Source organism: Schistocerca nitens, chromosome 10 (genome assembly GCF_023898315.1).
Source record: "Schistocerca nitens isolate TAMUIC-IGC-003100 chromosome 10, iqSchNite1.1, whole genome shotgun sequence".
Classification (NCBI taxonomy): Eukaryota; Metazoa; Arthropoda; class Insecta; order Orthoptera; family Acrididae; genus Schistocerca; species Schistocerca nitens.
This window is the reverse complement of record NC_064623.1, coordinates 173,143,460-173,160,646: the sequence shown is the minus strand read 5'-3', so window position 1 is coordinate 173,160,646 and position 17,187 is coordinate 173,143,460. Positions and strand designations below refer to the sequence as shown.

The window sequence follows — 17,187 nt, the reverse complement described above, 5'->3', positions numbered from 1 at the left end:
CCACCTTTAGAATTTCAAAGAGAGTATTCCAGTCAACATTGTCAAAAGCTTTCTCTAAGTCTACAAATGCTAGAAACATAGGTTTGCCTGTCCTTAATCTTTCTTCTAAGATAAGTCGTAAGGTCAGTATTGCCTCACGTGTTCCAATATTTCTACAGAATCCAAACTGATCTTCCCCGAGGTCGACTTCTATCAGTTTTTCCATTCGTCTGTAAAGAATTCGTGTTAGTATTTTGCAGGTGTGACTTTTTAAACTGATAGTTCGGTAATTTTCACATCTGTCAACACCTGCTTTATTTGGGATTGGAATTATTATATTCTTCTTGAAGTCTGAGGGTATTTCTCCTGTCTCGTAGATGTTGCTCACCAGATAGTAGATTTCTGCCAGGACTGGCTCTCCCAAGGCTGTCAGTAGTTCTAATGGAATGTTGTCTACTCCCGGGGCCTTGTTTCGACTCAGGTCTTTCAGTGCTCTGTCAAACTCTTTACGCAGTATCGTATCTCCCATTTCATCTTCATCTACATCGTCTTCCATTTCCATAATATTGTCCTCAAGTACATCGCCCTTGATAGACCCTCTATATACTCCTTCCACCGTTCTGCTTTCCCTACTTTGCTTAGAATTGGGTTTCCATCTGAGCTCTTGATATTCATACAAGTGGTTCTCTTTTCTCCAAAGATCTCTTTAATTTTCCTGTAGGCAGTATCTATCTTACCCCTAGTGAGATAGGCCTCTACATCCTTACATTTGTCTTCTAGCCATCCCTGCTTAGCCATTTTGCACTTCCTGTCGATCTCATTTTTGAGACGTTTGTATTCATTTTTGCCTGCTTCATTTACTGCATTTTTATATTTTCTCCTTTCATCAATTAAATTCAATATTTCTTCTGTTACCCAAGGATTTCTACTAGCCCTCGTCTTTTTACCTACTTGATCCTCTGCTGCCTTCACTACTTCATCCCTCAGAGCTACCCATTCTTCTTCTACTTTATTTCTTTCCCCCATTCCTGTCAATTGTTCCCTTATGCTCTCCCTCAAACTCTGTACAACCTCTGGTTCTTTCAGTTTATCCAGGTCCCATCTCCTTAAATTCCCACCTTTTTGCAGTTTCTTCAGTTTTAATCTACAGGTCATAACCAATAGATTGTGGTCAGAGTCCACATCTGCCCCTGGAAATGTCTTACAATTTAAAACCTGGTTCCTAAATCTCTGTCTTACCATTATATAATCTGTCCGATACCTTCTAGTATCTCCAGGATTCTTCCATGTATACAACCTTCTTTCATGATTTTTGAACCAGGTGTTAGCTATGATTAAGTTATGCTCTGTGCAAAACTCTACCAGGCGGCTTCCTCTTTCATTTCTTAGCCCCAATTCATATTCACCTACGATGTTCCCTTCTCTCCCTTTTCCTACTCTCGAATTCCAGTCACCCATGACTATTAAATTTTCGCCTCCCTTCACTACCTGAATAATTTTTTTTATCTCATCATACATTTCATCAATTTCTTCATCATCTGCTAGCTAGTTGGCATATAAACTTGTACTACTGTAGTAGGCATGGGCTTCGTGTCTATTTTGGCCACAATAATGCATTCACTATGCTGCTTGTAGTAGCTTACCCACACTCCTATTTTTTTTATTCATTATTAAACCTACTCCTGCATTACCCCTATTTGATTTTTTATTTATAATCCTGTATTCACCTGACCAAAAGTCTTGTTCCTCCTGCCACCAAACTTCACTAATTCCCACTATATCTAACTTTAACCTATCCATTTCCCTTTTTAAATTCTCTAACCTACCTGCCCAATTAAAGGATCTGACATTCCACGCTCCGATCTGTAGAATGCCAGTTTTCTTTTTCCTGATAATGACATCCTCTTGAGTAGTCCCCGCCCGGAGATCTGAATGGGGGACTATTTTACCTCCGGAATATTTTACTCAAGAGGACACCATCATCATTTAATTATACAGTAAAGCTGCATGCCCTCGGGAAAAATTACGGGTGTAGTTTCCTCTTGCTTTCAGCCGTTCGCAGTACCAGCACAGCAAGACCGTTTTGGTTAGTGTTACAAGGCCAGATCAGTCAATCATACAGACTGTTGCCCCTGCAACTACTGAAAAGGCTGCTGCCCCTCTTCAGGAACCACACGTTTGTCTGGCCTCTCAACAGATACCCCACCGGTGTGGTTGCACCTACGGAATGGCCATCTGTATCGCTGAGGCACGCAAGCCTCCCCACCAACTGCAAGGTCCATGGTTCATGGGGGGGGGGGGGAGATTTATAAAATAATGACATGAATTGGTGTATATTCATTTGTCAAGGAAGTTTGTAAACTCTTTTTGTTTTTTGAACTCTTTTGGAATATTGTTAGCGCCGCAGAATGAGTTAGTAGTGGAATGCCTCTTTTGTGATTGGCTATGTTATTACAAAGGTGTGATATTGAAAAAAGTGACAAAAAATAAAATTCAAGAGAAAGACAGACAAATCTTTAAACATTATCATGTCTTTTGGAGACTACAAAGTCAAAAATTTCAGCGTCAAGAATCAACCCGTAGATGTGACAACTGGAGCTAACACTGAGAAAACAAGATAAGTAAAAAATAATTATTTGTAAATGTTACTCCTCTCAAAGCTTATGAAACAAGTCAATTGTTTTGAAGAGTGAAAATCAACTGGTTATGTGAGGGAGGGTAAGATTATACCACATAGATAATTTACAACATCTGAATCTAAATAATGCTTTAATTATGATGGACAAGAGTTTGTTGAATATATTTGAACTAGACAAGGGGACTGGGCAGTACATTTTAACAAGAGGCCAAGAGGCACCTATGAACAGTTTCAGTTTCTCACTACAGGTACCTCTGTTTAATTTACCAACAGGTAAATGATTAGATTCCATGACAGGAAAATAGCTGACTATGTCTTCCTCTCCATTATTATCCAGAAGAACATAGCTGGACACCCAGTTAATGAGTATTTTCTGCACCTAACATAATGTAAACCACTTGAAACACCTTTCCTAAATTAAGTAACAGTGGCTGCACTTGAAGCAGATGTCAACATATCTTTGATTGAATAATTGATTTTCGCAACAACGTACTAATTTATGGAACAACAGGTGCAAAGCACAATGTTTTCTTGTAGGCTTTGGTAATGTGGGGTAACCTTGAAAAATTATTTTATTAAACTAAACACACCAGGGAAATATTGAAAATGTCATGAAAGCAGTGAGAGATAGGTTGTACTATTTCAAATGTATTGTTTTGCTTTATTTGACAGGTTAAGAAATAACGATGTGGGGATATTAAGCTCAATGACGGTAATCACCAAATTATCCCTAAAAGCATACACAACTCAACAAGTTTTCATAGTAGATGAACAACTTTAAGCTTTACAATTATACTATGAGACTCAACAACATGAATTATGGACTGACTTCCAAACAACTCTGTCATCTTGCGTAACAGCATCCAAAATAACTGGGCTCAAGAAAATAATGCAATTGAGACGTAATAAAAACAGCTGGAATACACAAGGACATGGGTTTTTCAGCCTTTATCAACAGCACACTAGCTTACACGCAGCAACAGCTTTTAATAATGAAAATGTCTCAGAACGTTTTTCACTATTACGGATGAGCTATTCATTCAGATAATTTTACAAAAGACTGAATACACAACATGGATGTCATAGTCGGATTCTTTGCCTGTTGGAGTGTGAACAAAGCACAAGCACTGAATGTCCAGCTGTAATCTTATGCCAACAACAGAAAAAGCGGAAGGGATGTAAGCAAACAGAAGTGAAGGGCACTTAAAGTTGTCCAACATACAACAATAGCTAATAATGTTAAACATAACAAAAGTTATGGTTGATATGGAAAAAAATCACAATCTGAAATTTGTTGAAATGTGCCCCCTCTCCCCTAGATGAATCAGTTCTGAGCCCTAGACAAAAAGGAGAAGTCTACTTCAGAATTACATCTCTGTCTTGTTTTGTGACTGTGTGAATCACAGTTTGACTGAAACAAGTTTTTCCTGCCAGAAACAAAAACCATTAAGAGTAAACATATTTGGGGATGAGTGTAAGAATTCCAAGATCTTTAAAAAGATTTCTTTATGGGGCATACTTATGTAATTTTCACAATGTCCTTACTGCTCCCTCCTGCTGTATACACTCTTGATGTGCCCTAAATGTATAACACACTGAAAAAAACTGAGCTTTGTGTTTAGTTTATCTTTGTGGTGACCCATTTGAAGTTGTTATTCAACTGGACTCCAGGTACTTTTACACACTATGTTTCACTTAGTGGTGAACATTGACATCTATATATGGTACGAACAGGTCATTATTGATGGTCTGAAATTGCATAACACAAGTCTTTGTAAGATTAGGACTTAAACTGTTAACTGTGAACCATTTGTACACTTGATCAGCTACCATCTGAGCCATGTCTGCTAGGGTTGAGTTTGGACCCTTGTTTGTACGCTTGTGTCGTCAGCAGACGTTACAATTCTGTCCAATCCTCATTATTTAGCATGAGTACATATCTTCATATCCAACTCATGTTTACCTGTATCATTGTAATATGGTCTTTGGACAAATATATTACTCACGCTAAACAATAACAATGCTTACAATTATATTTCACAGTCACAGAGTTCTCTGTAAGAGCACACTATATAAAAGTTACTTTCCATTTTCTACTGAAATGCTTATGATAGAGAAACTTCTTCCACGGTGACTTTTCACACTGCAGTTGAGTGTGTGCCGGTCTGAAACTTTCTGACAGATTAAAACCAGTATTCCGACAACAAGTTTGGAAGGTAGGAGACGAGGCACTGACAGAAGTAACACTGTGAGGGCAGATCAAGAGTCATGTTAAATAGCACAATTGACAGAGCACTTATCCATAAAAGGCAAAGACACCAGGTTTGAGTCTAGTCTGGCATAGTTTTAATGTGCCAGAAAGTTTCAGAGAAAATTTTCATACTAACATGCTAAATGATATAAGAGGAGTTGAACAAATGCTTGTACAATAGGAGCACTTACCTCTCATTTTATTGTGCCATCAGCTCACTGATACACTGTACAGCTTCCGGACGTGAGGCTATTATGTCACGCCATCCTTGAGTGGACATGACTTTACAAAGATTCTGTTTAATGTAAAGGACTGCACGGCCCCACAGTATGTCACAAGAGAAAACTTGAGCATTAGCGGCAGTTTCTGCAGCATTGTCCACATTCAAACAGCTGGCAATGTGATTTTCACACTGTCCCTTGAGCTGGTGGAGCTGGTACTTATCAGCAGCAATTAAAAGATCCCACGGCATGTCCTTGAGAGCCGGTGCCACGCCCTTGTACATGTATAGCAGAACCTGCTTCAGCACTTCCGGACTCACGTCCTTGACCTCCACGTGGCCCTCCTTTGCTTCCTTCGTGTGTTGTTGCAGCATGGCCGCAAAGTAAGGGCTCTGTACAGACAGTAGAGCTCTGTGTGCCTTTAGAACTGTGCCTCTTGCATGCAGTTCAAAGTCTGTGAGTTCTTCTCTGTCAAACATTGTCTCCAAGCCTTTTACTATATGTATGTATGGCTCAACTTTCTCTGCCACAGGCAACTTGTCCTGCGTAATGCACTGGATGCGGATTTCACACTGCAATATTACTTCATCTTCCTTTTTTGATGTACCCAACTTCCTCACAAGATTCTGTTGTGTTTTTCCTCCTTGTGACAAAGAGTACCATTTGCTTGGGAAGACTTCTCGTTTTTGACCACAAGGAATAATCTCATCAGCTTTCAGCATTGCTCTTAAACACTCTCCATTTTTGCACTTTTTCAGCAAAAAGCTCAGGTAAAGTCCATCTGACTGGTTTGCAAGCACCATGCACCATTCACTGGAATTCTGGTGGGCGAACGGGATTGACTCGATGGCGGTACTATCTGACGGCAAGATTGACAGCCCCTTCACAGTCCAAGTGCTCAAAGATGAGAGATTATCAAACCTTGTACCAAATGACTGCTTCAAAATTTTTGGAGTCCCTGCTGCTACTTGTGCAATACTACTTGGTGTCTTGTATCCATGACGTGAAGCAGTTGCTGCAACAATTAAAGATTGTAAAATATCACTAAACAAGATACTGCAACTATCTACCACACCATCTAGTGCAATACCTGTATTTGATATGTACAGAATTATTCAGTTGATGCTATTTTACCACAAACATTTTTGGAAAGAAAAACTGATGAATTACTAACCCAGAACATAAAATCACGTGAAATTCATCCGCACAGTTAAATCAAATGATGAAAAGTAGTTTAACTGCAGCATGTTCACTTTTATTAAAGAGAACAAAACCAGCCAAGTCACAAAATTACAAATAAGGATTCAAATTATCAATTTAAAGTAGAAGTACATCACTATCAGTTGTAAGACTTCAAAACTGGCAATGTGTCCTTGTTACAGAGCACTGAATCCGTAACCAACCACGTTAAGGAACAAGCAACATGTCACAGCACTTTTTGTCCGGAAACTTGTGTTGTTAGATTATGCAACAATGTGACTGTATCAGTAGGAAAAATCACAGGCTGCTGATGTATTGATGCCTCCTTCTCAATAGCATTTTCTCTTAGCTAAAACCAAAAGAATTATTATGGATAAAAAAGAAGGCAAAAAATTCTGTGCATATAAAAGGTGTGGTATCTTACAATTACGATGTTCACAAGCACCAAAGTGTGTGTAAACGATGAAAATTGCTGGCTCAAATAAAGCACTGATTGAAGACATTACTCTTTCTTATATGTAAACTGAAGGTGGAGGGGGGAGAAAGAAAGGGAAATGGAAGGGATTACTGATGTCAGCTGCATAGGGACATTACAGTGGCAGTGAGTGAAAATGTGTACCGCACCACGATTCAAACCCCGGTTCTGCTGATAACTGGGCAAGTGCGTTAACCACTGCGCCATCCAGGACGCAGTATTATTGCATCTGTGCAGACATCTTGGCACGCCTCATGGCCAAACCCCATTCACATCGAGCATCACCGATCTGCAGTCTGTGTCTGTGTCCTCCATGCTCACTACTCTGAGATTCACGCAGGAGGTCGGACATATTTCTGCATCTACACTGCAGAAATGGATCCGTGCTCATCTAGAACCAATGATATCAATGTATGGTGTCTGTTATTTCAGATGTGTCCAAAAGAACAGACACCATGCATTCATATAATTACTCTACCTGTCTCTAAAACAAGATATCTAAAATGTGATGCAGAAAAAACAATTTTATAAAACAATAATATGAGCTAGTGAAACAGCTAGCAGGTATCTGATATTCTTCTTGATACGTTATCATCCAGTTCATGTTTAAATGATTTATTTTATTGCAATAAAGAAAACTAATTACACATAAATTTATTTTAACTGCTTCCTGCTGGTAATTTAAAACCGTACAATTTTATATTAAAAAAAAGTAAAATTATAAATTTATTGCAATGAAGAAAAGTAATTATACAGCATTTTATTTTCATTTAACTGCTTCCTGCAGAATATCTAATAATGTAAAAGGGGTACACTTTTATATTAAAAAGTGATATTAAAAAAAAATCACTATTTTTTTCCTGAATAAAGGTTAATTATGAATCAGATTTTACAAAGCAATAGAACTTATTTATTAAACCATTAAGGATGTAATTATGAAAAGAAAGACAAACGTTTGTGTCGATCATTACTTTGTCTCATCATATCCGTATTGAAAAAAATGCCGTCAGTGACCTTGGCTGGTTTTAATAACTGGTCACTCAAATTTTACTTGTTGTATACATAAAGTGTGGCAGGAAAAATACATTATTGTATTTATTAGATAAAAACTCTACCTACCAAGTGGCGCAGAACACACACGTGAAAGAAGGTTACAATTAGGCAAGCTCTCGGAGCTAGTGGCTCCTCCTTCAGGCAGAAGGGTTGCAGGGGAAGGAAGAGAGGTGAAGCAAAAGGAGGGTAGATTTTGAGAAAGTCACTCACAACCATGGGTAAGGGAGACTTACTGCATAGGATGAAAAGGAAAGACTGATTGTTGGGGACTGCATTGGATGAGATTTGAAAACTTGAGAGCTTAAATGGGGAAGAGAGGGTAATATGCAAGAAAGAGATTACTGTTTAAACATCGTGCACTAGTTAATAAGTGTGAAAAGTTAAATGCATTGTATATAATAGAGGTGCGAGGGGGATGGTGAAAAACTGACAGATAAGACAATGAAAAATATAGAAAACTAAAATGGAGTGAAGAAAAGAGTAGTTAGTGTAAATAAATGCCGAGACACAAGAAATTAACGTAAATTAAGGCAAGGTGGGTGGCAAGAGCCTAGGACATGATGTAGTACTAGTTCCCACCTGCAGACTTCTGAGAAACTGGTGGTTCGGGGAAGAATCCAGATGGCGCTTGTGGTGAAACAAGACACTGAGGTCACAACTGTCATCTTGTAAAGCATGCTCTGCAACAGGATACTGCATATTGCCTGTATGCCTATGCCCATTCATCCTAATTGATAATTTGGTGATAGTCATGTTGATGTAAAAGAGCGAACAGTGCTTGCATAACAGTTGGTATATGATGTGTCATTTCACGGGTGGTTCTCCCTTTGATAGTATAAGTTTTGCCTGTTACAGGGCTGGTACAGGTGGTGGTAGGAGAATGCATATACCAGCTGTTATGTAAACACTGCTCAGCTTTTTACATTGGCATGACTATCACCAAATTATCAATTACAGTGAATGAGCTTAGGCAGAGGCTGAAACCTGGCAACACACAATATCCTGTTGCAGAGCATGCTCTACAGCATGGCAATCGTGACCACAATGCCTGTTTCGTCATATGCACCATTTGGATTCTTCCCCAGACACGAGTTTCTCAGAACTCCGCACATGGGAACTAGCGCTAAAACACATCCTTGTTTCTCGCCACCCACCTGGTCTTAATTTACTTTAATTTCTTCCACCTCAGAATTTCTTTACAGTAACTACTCTTTTCTTCACTCTGTTTTATTTCTTTCTTTTTTTCTACACCTTTTATTGTCTTACCCATCTATTTTTCACTGCCCACCTCTGTTACATACAATGCTCTTAGATTTTCACTCTTAGTAACTCATGCATGTTGTTTAAACAGTAGTCTCTGTCTTGCATATTACCCTGTCTTCCACCTTTAAGCTCTCAGGTTTTCAAATCTTGTCGGATGCAGTCCCTAACAACCAGTCTTTCCTTCTCATCCCGTGCGGTAATTTTACCCTGTCCCGCAGTTCTGGGTGACTTTACCAAAGTCTACCCCTTTTCCTAGACCTCTCCAGTCCTTTTGCTTTACCCCTCTTCCTTCCCCTTCACCACTTCAGCCTGAAGAAGGAGCCACTGGCTCCGAAAGCTTCCTAATTATAACCTTCTTTTGTGTGTGTGTATTCTGCTGGCACCTGGTGAGTTGTTTTGTCATATATGATTGTTTTGTTATTTTATTATATTTATGGGTTGTTTAGGGGTGCACATGATGCAAAATTCAGTACATAAAAGATCCGACACCAGTGGGCAACAACAGCTCTAACCCAGCTGAGTTTGGGTGACAGATACAGGCACACCATTTCGTGCTGCTTTTTCACTCATAGTAGTTGGTGAGTGGTGGCTTGCCAATCTCTTGGATATGGCTGAGAGCCTGGAGAATGTGCTGGACAGGGCAATAGTCAAGACAGCGAGCAGAGCATGCAGTCTCATGTTACATTCTGTACTGTGTTGAACGGTATCATCATGGAAACTCTGAGATGGGGTACAGCCACCGGCATTAGCACATAATAAATGTGACAGCTGCTGTCCTGTGCAAACCAGACGTGATTGTGCTGTGTACATGGCACTCCACACCATCACCAAAGCTACTGGGCCCATATTATGATGACTAGTGCCATCTGGTAATGTCTGTCCTCCTCAGTGCCTCTACAGATAGATCTGTCCATCATGATGCTGTATGCACAACCGAAATTTGTTGGAATAGATGTCTTGTCTGCTACTTGTTTGGTGTTGCTGCAGGGCACCCCAATGTCAGTGTGCCTCTCCCTATTGCCACAAGGAAATCCACAACAATGGTTGCCATGCTGAAATTTCTTACTGCTCCAGATGTCTTTGCACGATCTGTGCGGATACCTAATGCAAACGAGCCGAAGTCTTGACACAAGGTACATGAAATTGCTGTAGGATCCTGCGTGGCCAAGTGAACAGTGTGTCTGTCCTCTTGGGCAGTATTCATGTGAAATCCTGTATGGTTATTGTGTGATCCTCATGAATCCATCAATTACATATACACAAGACAATTGTGGTATCCCAGCCACCACTAACAGCAATATTTCAGAAACATAAATGCAGTCTTATGTGGCATAACAGTGTCCACAACCATGTGGGTTTGCTCAGTTTTAAGCACACTGGATGTAGTGTCGGCAGACTTGCCAACACTACGCACACTAATTGAAAGAGGCGGCCAAGATGCACGCGCTAACTCACGAAGGATGGAGTGAGGTCTGAAACAGGAGACTTAATGAATGCTATAAAGAAAAGTACGTAGCTTCTGGACTACTTAACTTTTAATCCGTCCTTGTATACATCGTTCTTGATGAGACATCTGGAGATCGTGGCGATACAAGTGAGGCTCTTTAAATACAAGCTATCTAAGGCTAATGGCGCCTTGCTAGGTCGTAGCCATTAACTTAGCTGAAGGCTATTCTGTCTCTCGGCAAATGAGAGCAAAGGCTTCGTCAGTATAGTCGCTAGCAGCGTCGTCGTACAACTGGGGCGAGTGCTAGTACGTCTCTCGAGACCTGCCTTGTGGTGGCGCTCGGTTTGCGATCCTGACAGTGGCGACACGCGGGTCCGACATGTACTAATGGACCGCGGCCGATTTAAGCTACCACCTAGCAAGTGTGGTGTCTGGCAGTGACACCACACTGGACTTGCATTTGGGAGGATGATGGTTCAAACCCGTGTTCGGTCATCCTGATTTAGGTTTCCTGAGATTTTCCTAAATTGCTTGAGGCAAATGCCGTGATGGTTCCTTTGAAAGGGCACGGCTACTTTCCTTCTCCATCCTTCCCTAATCAGAGCTTGTGCTTCCTCTCTAATGACCTCATTGTTGACAGGATGTTGAACACTGATCTCCTCTTCCTCCTCCTCCACCACAATTGTGCAATTGTCAAATTCTGACACGTGCTGACAGACATTCTGTTTCTCACACGAGGCATAACATGATCCTACAAAAAAAAAAAAAAAAAAAAAAAAAAAAAAAAAAAAAAAAAAAAAAAATTCAAAGACTGTTTCTAAATTAAGTATGAGGAGCATTCAAAACACATTTTTCCTGGTTTTATTCAGGATTCCAATACACATTATTACTCCCCATTCTTTTGGTTAGAAAACCTTGTTTCTCAACATAATCTCCGTTCAATGCGAAGGCCATATGCCATCTTACTGCTACATCGTATCACTCCAACTGGTTGATGTTGAAGCCAACTTCTTGCTGCATCAATAACCTCCCCATCGTCCTTCTACTGCTTCCCGTGGAGTGCAACCTTCATTGGGCCAACAGATGGAAATTGGAATTTGTGAGATCCGGGCTATAGGCTGGATCAGGAAGAACAGTCCAATCAAGTTATATAAGCTCCTCTCATGTACACAGACTTGTGTGACACCTCGCACTGTCATGGAGAAGAATTTCATTTGCATTTTTGTGGTAGTGAATTTCTCCATTTCACTGAGCGTGGCACGTTACACTTCCGAGTTAATTGTTCGAGGCAGGACGTGTCACAGAATAACCCCTCCGAACCCCACGAGACCATCGCCATGACTTTACTGGCTGAGTGTGCGGCTGTGAACTTTTACTTCGGAGGAGAGTTGGTGTGGTACCACTCCATAGATTTTTTTTTCTTGTTTGAAGTGATGGAGCCATGTTTCCTCATCTGTGATGGCATTAAAAAAAATTGGCACAACCAGTCTCATAAGTAGCTACCAGTTCCATACAGGTGATTCTTCGTTGCTCTTTATGGTCTACTGTTAGGCAGCGAGGAATCCAACGGGTACCCCACTGTTAGATGAATGTTTCAGCACTTAAAACGGACTACCGGCTGAGCAGCGAAGTGTTTGACTGTGATCCATTCGATCACCTCAAATGAAAGTGTCCGCACGTTCCAACACTGAAGGGCTCGCAGCTGTGTGCGGCCGACCAGCACTTGGGAAATAGAACAGGTTTGTGTGACCTCATTGTGACGATGGCAGACACATCACCCAATGACTCATCTTGCTTTTGTTCACTGCAAGGTCTCCATAGACTTTCTGCACATGCCTATGAATATCTGCAATGTTCTGATTTTCCACCAAAAGAAACACAATGACAGCTCTCTATTTGGAACACACCTCCATAATAGACACCATTTTGAAGGCTATGTATAGTGCCACCACCTAATGAAGCTTCTTGAAACTATAGGGGCTCAAGTGGGAATATTCCATGATGTCCCATAACAAAATCTGCATTTTTTGAACTGAACTGGCCCATAAAAAAGTGTTGTATTACTTATTGCACAGCCAACATATATAATAAAAATGGTACTTCCACTTACTTTGTGAAGTTATGCTGTAATGCTAATGCTTTTTATACCCAAGCATGTATGCTTGATTAATTGTGGTATTTGCTGCCTGCCATCTCCACAATGTTGCAGTTTTAATGCTCATCACTGTATTTAAAACATAACAGTTAATGGAAGGTGTCCTATTCTCCTCTCGAGATGCACTGAAGTGACACACTTTACAATAACATCTCTTTATTAGAGCCTCGTTAATTATGCCTATGAAACTTGAGAACAGCAATGTATCGAGTAGAAGAAAAGATTAAGAATGACACAGTCCTCCAAGGCTGTAGGCGGTCTCCCAAACAGCAGCAGGTGCTGTGACAGCATGATCCTTTGAGGGTGAGAGCTCTTAAGACTGCTTAAAGGTAATAACACGGTCCCAAGAGGCAATGAGCATGTTGGCACTCATAACAAATACTGTGAAATGGTGCCCTCGGAGCAATTGCTGGAAGCACAGCATCAAATGTTGCTCAGGGCAAAGGCAGCACGGCACCTTGGTGGGTAATGAAGTAGCAGCAATTGGTGGTGTCCATAACGGAGAGTCAAGGTGGCTACCAGTCGCTCGGAGTTCGGGACGTAACTGGCTATCGGTGGGCAGAGTGCTGACGTAAGTACGTGCCTGCGGAAGAATATGTGCACAGTATCACATCAGCATGTGACTATAGATGTAAATTAGTGCCTGTGATGCAGCACTGTGTGCTGTGATTTGCGGGCCACGTAGTGGCGAGACTGGTGGCCCCCGGATGCTGTGGCAACTCCTGGCAGCTTGCCCGTACCAAGCACCTTATCTCTTCTGTTTACAAATAACCTCCTGAGGGGCCATAACTGTGAACGCTACACATAAAAGTGGTGGCTGAAATATGCAGGGGGCAGGCCTATGTACTCAACAAAATGGAAACCGAGTTAGCACCTTACCACAGACAGTACACACAGAAAAGCACACTGCAACACATAAACTTCTTTTTGTGAACAATTTTTACATGGACATGGTATCAATAAAAAGATTAATAACTGTTGTTAAAGTTTTTAGCAACTATAAATCACACATGAAGAATGTATGTTTGGCATATGAGAACCATAATTACTTACATTGGCCGCAGTTTGAACAGTAGCTCATGATGTCTGCTAGGAAGGCAGTACTTATTTGTAGAAAGTGATCCTCTCTCCTGCAAACAAAATTCATACTCTCTTTTCAGCAATTCAGAGGTAAAAAATGAAATGAACATGTGGCATCATTGGCCGGGAGGGCCCTATTCGGGAAAGTTCAGCTTCCAAGTTCAAGTCTTATTTCATTCGATGCCACATTGGGCGACATGCGCACTGGTGATGAGGGTGAACTAGCGCACTGGTGATGAGGGTGAACTAATGATGAGGACAACACAACAGCCAGTCCACGAGTGGAAAAAAAATCTCCAATCCGGCTGTGAATTGAACTTGCACGGGAGGCGAGCACGTTACCCCCAGCCAGCAGGCAGACTTCAGAGAGGTACTTCTATTACTTAAGCAGGCTTCTTGTACATCTTCCCATACATTTACAAATCGTTATCAGTGTGAGAGGTAGCCCAGTTTTCAATGCAGAATAGAAGCTCTAAATTACTTAACACTTTGCAACTGGTGAATTATCCACATCAGACAGTGGCAATGCCTAGATAAATGCTGGCAGTGCCTAAACAAATGCAGCATGGAAGTTCAATGCCGATAATTCAACAATTTGTTTTTTAAAAAAGGTCTGAGATGGTAACTAATAATGTTCCATTTGATGTCTATACAAACTTCTCTGTATATTACAGGGTTTCCCTACCTTCATTCATGCTGCTCTTCTAATTTTTCGATTTTTCCCTTAAGTCACTGTGTCAAGTGTTTCTTGTCATTTGGAATTTAGAATAGAACTTCCTTGGCCTACCAATCATCCTGTGCACGACTACATGTCCAGGACTACATGTTCAGGCCACCTTCATTTAATTTTCATTACATCTACTTCAACCTCTTCAATTCGTTTTCTGATCCATTAACCTGTCTCTCCCAGTACGCCCCAACAAATATCTATCAAATAATCGATGAACAATCCTTTCCTTTTGAATAGTGTTTGCTTTAAAATCCCTTGTCACGCTGCTAGAAACAATAGCTGGTAATACACACTGACTATAAAATTTCTTTTTCAGCCACATCATAAACTTAAGTTACCAAAACTTTATCGAGCACTCAAGTCATCAAAACTTTATTGAGCTCTCCAAATCCTATTGCTTATTCTGCTTGCATCTTCTGGTGTCCAATTCAGCTACAGATTTTGACAGCCTTAAATGGAATAACCTAACAACTATGTCAGTGAGTGCATGGTACATTTATAAAGTTTTCTTTCATATGTGTTGTCAGCTGGGAGACCTTGAGGGGTATTTCAATTGCCTAAGCAGAAAGAATTATGCATGAGAGCTATCTTAAGTGTATCATATGAATGTAGCTGACACCAAAGCATATACAGTAATTACAGTATGGTGTTATATTTGCGTTGAATGATGATGAGTGAAGCAAAAGGTTGAAACCTGGTCTGGCACATAGTGTATTCCTTTTGAACGGCACCAAAAGGACTGTCAGGCTTAATGAATCCATCCAACAGAGGGCTCATCCTTGACAGGTCCTTTCATGAGATTCTGCAGAGGCGTTGGAATTTTATCTATGATAATGATGCGAATTCTGGTGGTTAGCAACCTTATGCCATCTATTGTTGCCTCCTACATCCTGCAATGAAGATGTTTTCTACCCCCAGGTTATGAACCACATGAGTGTGCATTGCAGACAACAACAATATAGGTAGATTCTTGATTACACATTACTACATCTGACTTTCATGTCTAATTTGACACTCAATCAGACCTAATTTCAAATTTGCTCAACGAAGTTTCTTCATTAATTTCTGAAGATTTTCTGTAATTGAAACATCAGCAAAAAGGTGGTGGTTCTGATAATTCCATTCATGTACAGGATGTTTGTTTTAAGTTGAGATAACCAAATATCTTAAAAATGAGGCATTGCATGAAAATAATGTTCTACATGAAAAGTACACACCTGCCTGTGCTTCAACAGGCCAGCTCCTAATCAGCCCTCCTGTGTGTATGGCATCAGCTGTGTATTTTCAATCCATCCAATTTTTACTACAGATTTGGATGCTACATTAAAAAATTGTTGTCCACTTGTGGTAGATGATACTGTACTTGACAAATATGAGGTGTACCTGTTTTTGCCGTTAAGAACTGATGCATTTGATTCTAATTTTCATTTACAGTGTAAATGTAGACTTTTGTGTTCTAACATATGGTATTTATGTTCAAAATGTGCTTCAGTGTTGCAAGTTTGATTGTACAGTACAATGTGGTTAGCCATTTCAGTGTCTTTTCAGGAACTACACTTAGCATGGCTCAGGTACAACGAGTGGCTGTAATAGTTGTGGGATGATTCATTTCAGTGATTCCCCTTGCCACTTACAATTGCAGTGCTCGATTTTGGTGAGTGTTTACAGTTATGTGTGCATCCGTGGCAGGTGCGCCTGTCATTAAAACTTCACAGATGTTTTATCTTATTACAGTGGTTGTGGTTTATATTCTGCTGGTAGCTACATAGAGGCCAGTGTGAGAATTATGGTGGCTTGATGGAAACACACACCAAAATCAGTCACCAGGGTGGAGGGCTTCAAGGATGGCCATTGCAATCAGGCATTTTGATGGTTTACAAACTCACCACAATCAACCCTGAAGGGAACAGGAAACTAAGTCATCATACAAGTAGCTTCTTTGCCAGAAATTTCGAAATCTAAACATATTGTTTGTACTACACAATCACATTTGCAATACTAAAGTAAATTAGAAACAGGCAAAAACAGGCTCATTTTGAGTCAGTTATAATGTATGGTATTACTTTTTGTAGTAACACAAGCAAAATGATTAGAGTATTAAAATTAAAAAATCAATTATTAGAAATATTTGCAATGCAGAACCAAAAGAAACCTGCCACCCACTGTTCAGAAATTTAAAAATATTAAGTGAACCCTGTTTGTACATTTATGAACTGATTATTTTTGTACACAATAACCCTAATTTAATTATAGACAATATTTTTCAACATCAATACTGCACTAGGAACAAGAAGAATTTCATGCTTCCCCACTCATAGTTGAAAGAGATACGCACAAATCCCAGAACACTAGGGCATGAAAATTTACAATATTCTAGAAAAGAAACAAATCCACTGCAAGGAGCTAGAGTGCTGAAACAAGAGCTATGAAAGTTGTTAGTAGGAAAATGCTATTATTCCTTACAAGGCTTTTGAACCATCAAGGGAAAATCTGAGCAACTAAGCAAATGGCTACTAATTAAGCTTAGTTTTATGTGAAATAAAAGACTGTAATAGCTACATTTTTTACATTAATGCTATTGGTATGTATTGTTTCTGTAATACATTTGAATTGTAATTGTGTGTAGACAGATCCGTTATACATGAAATCTATGATTTAACTTTGTACATTATGGGATAGTAAAAATTCTGATTCT

General features: G+C 40.0%; 1 protein-coding gene across 1 annotated transcript; it reads right to left on the bottom strand.

The window, feature by feature from the left end:
* Window positions 1-5,067: 5,067 nt before the first annotated feature.
* Window positions 5,068-13,809, bottom strand: LOC126209971 (speckle-type POZ protein-like). The gene is made up of 2 exons (XM_049939083.1): window positions 13,736-13,809; window positions 5,068-6,104 (listed from the first exon to the last, which is right to left on the bottom strand). Exons 1-2 carry the CDS (start codon window positions 13,761-13,763, stop codon window positions 5,068-5,070), a joined length of 1,065 nt encoding a protein of 354 aa, XP_049795040.1. The 5' UTR covers window positions 13,764-13,809.
* Window positions 13,810-17,187: the final 3,378 nt, after the last annotated feature.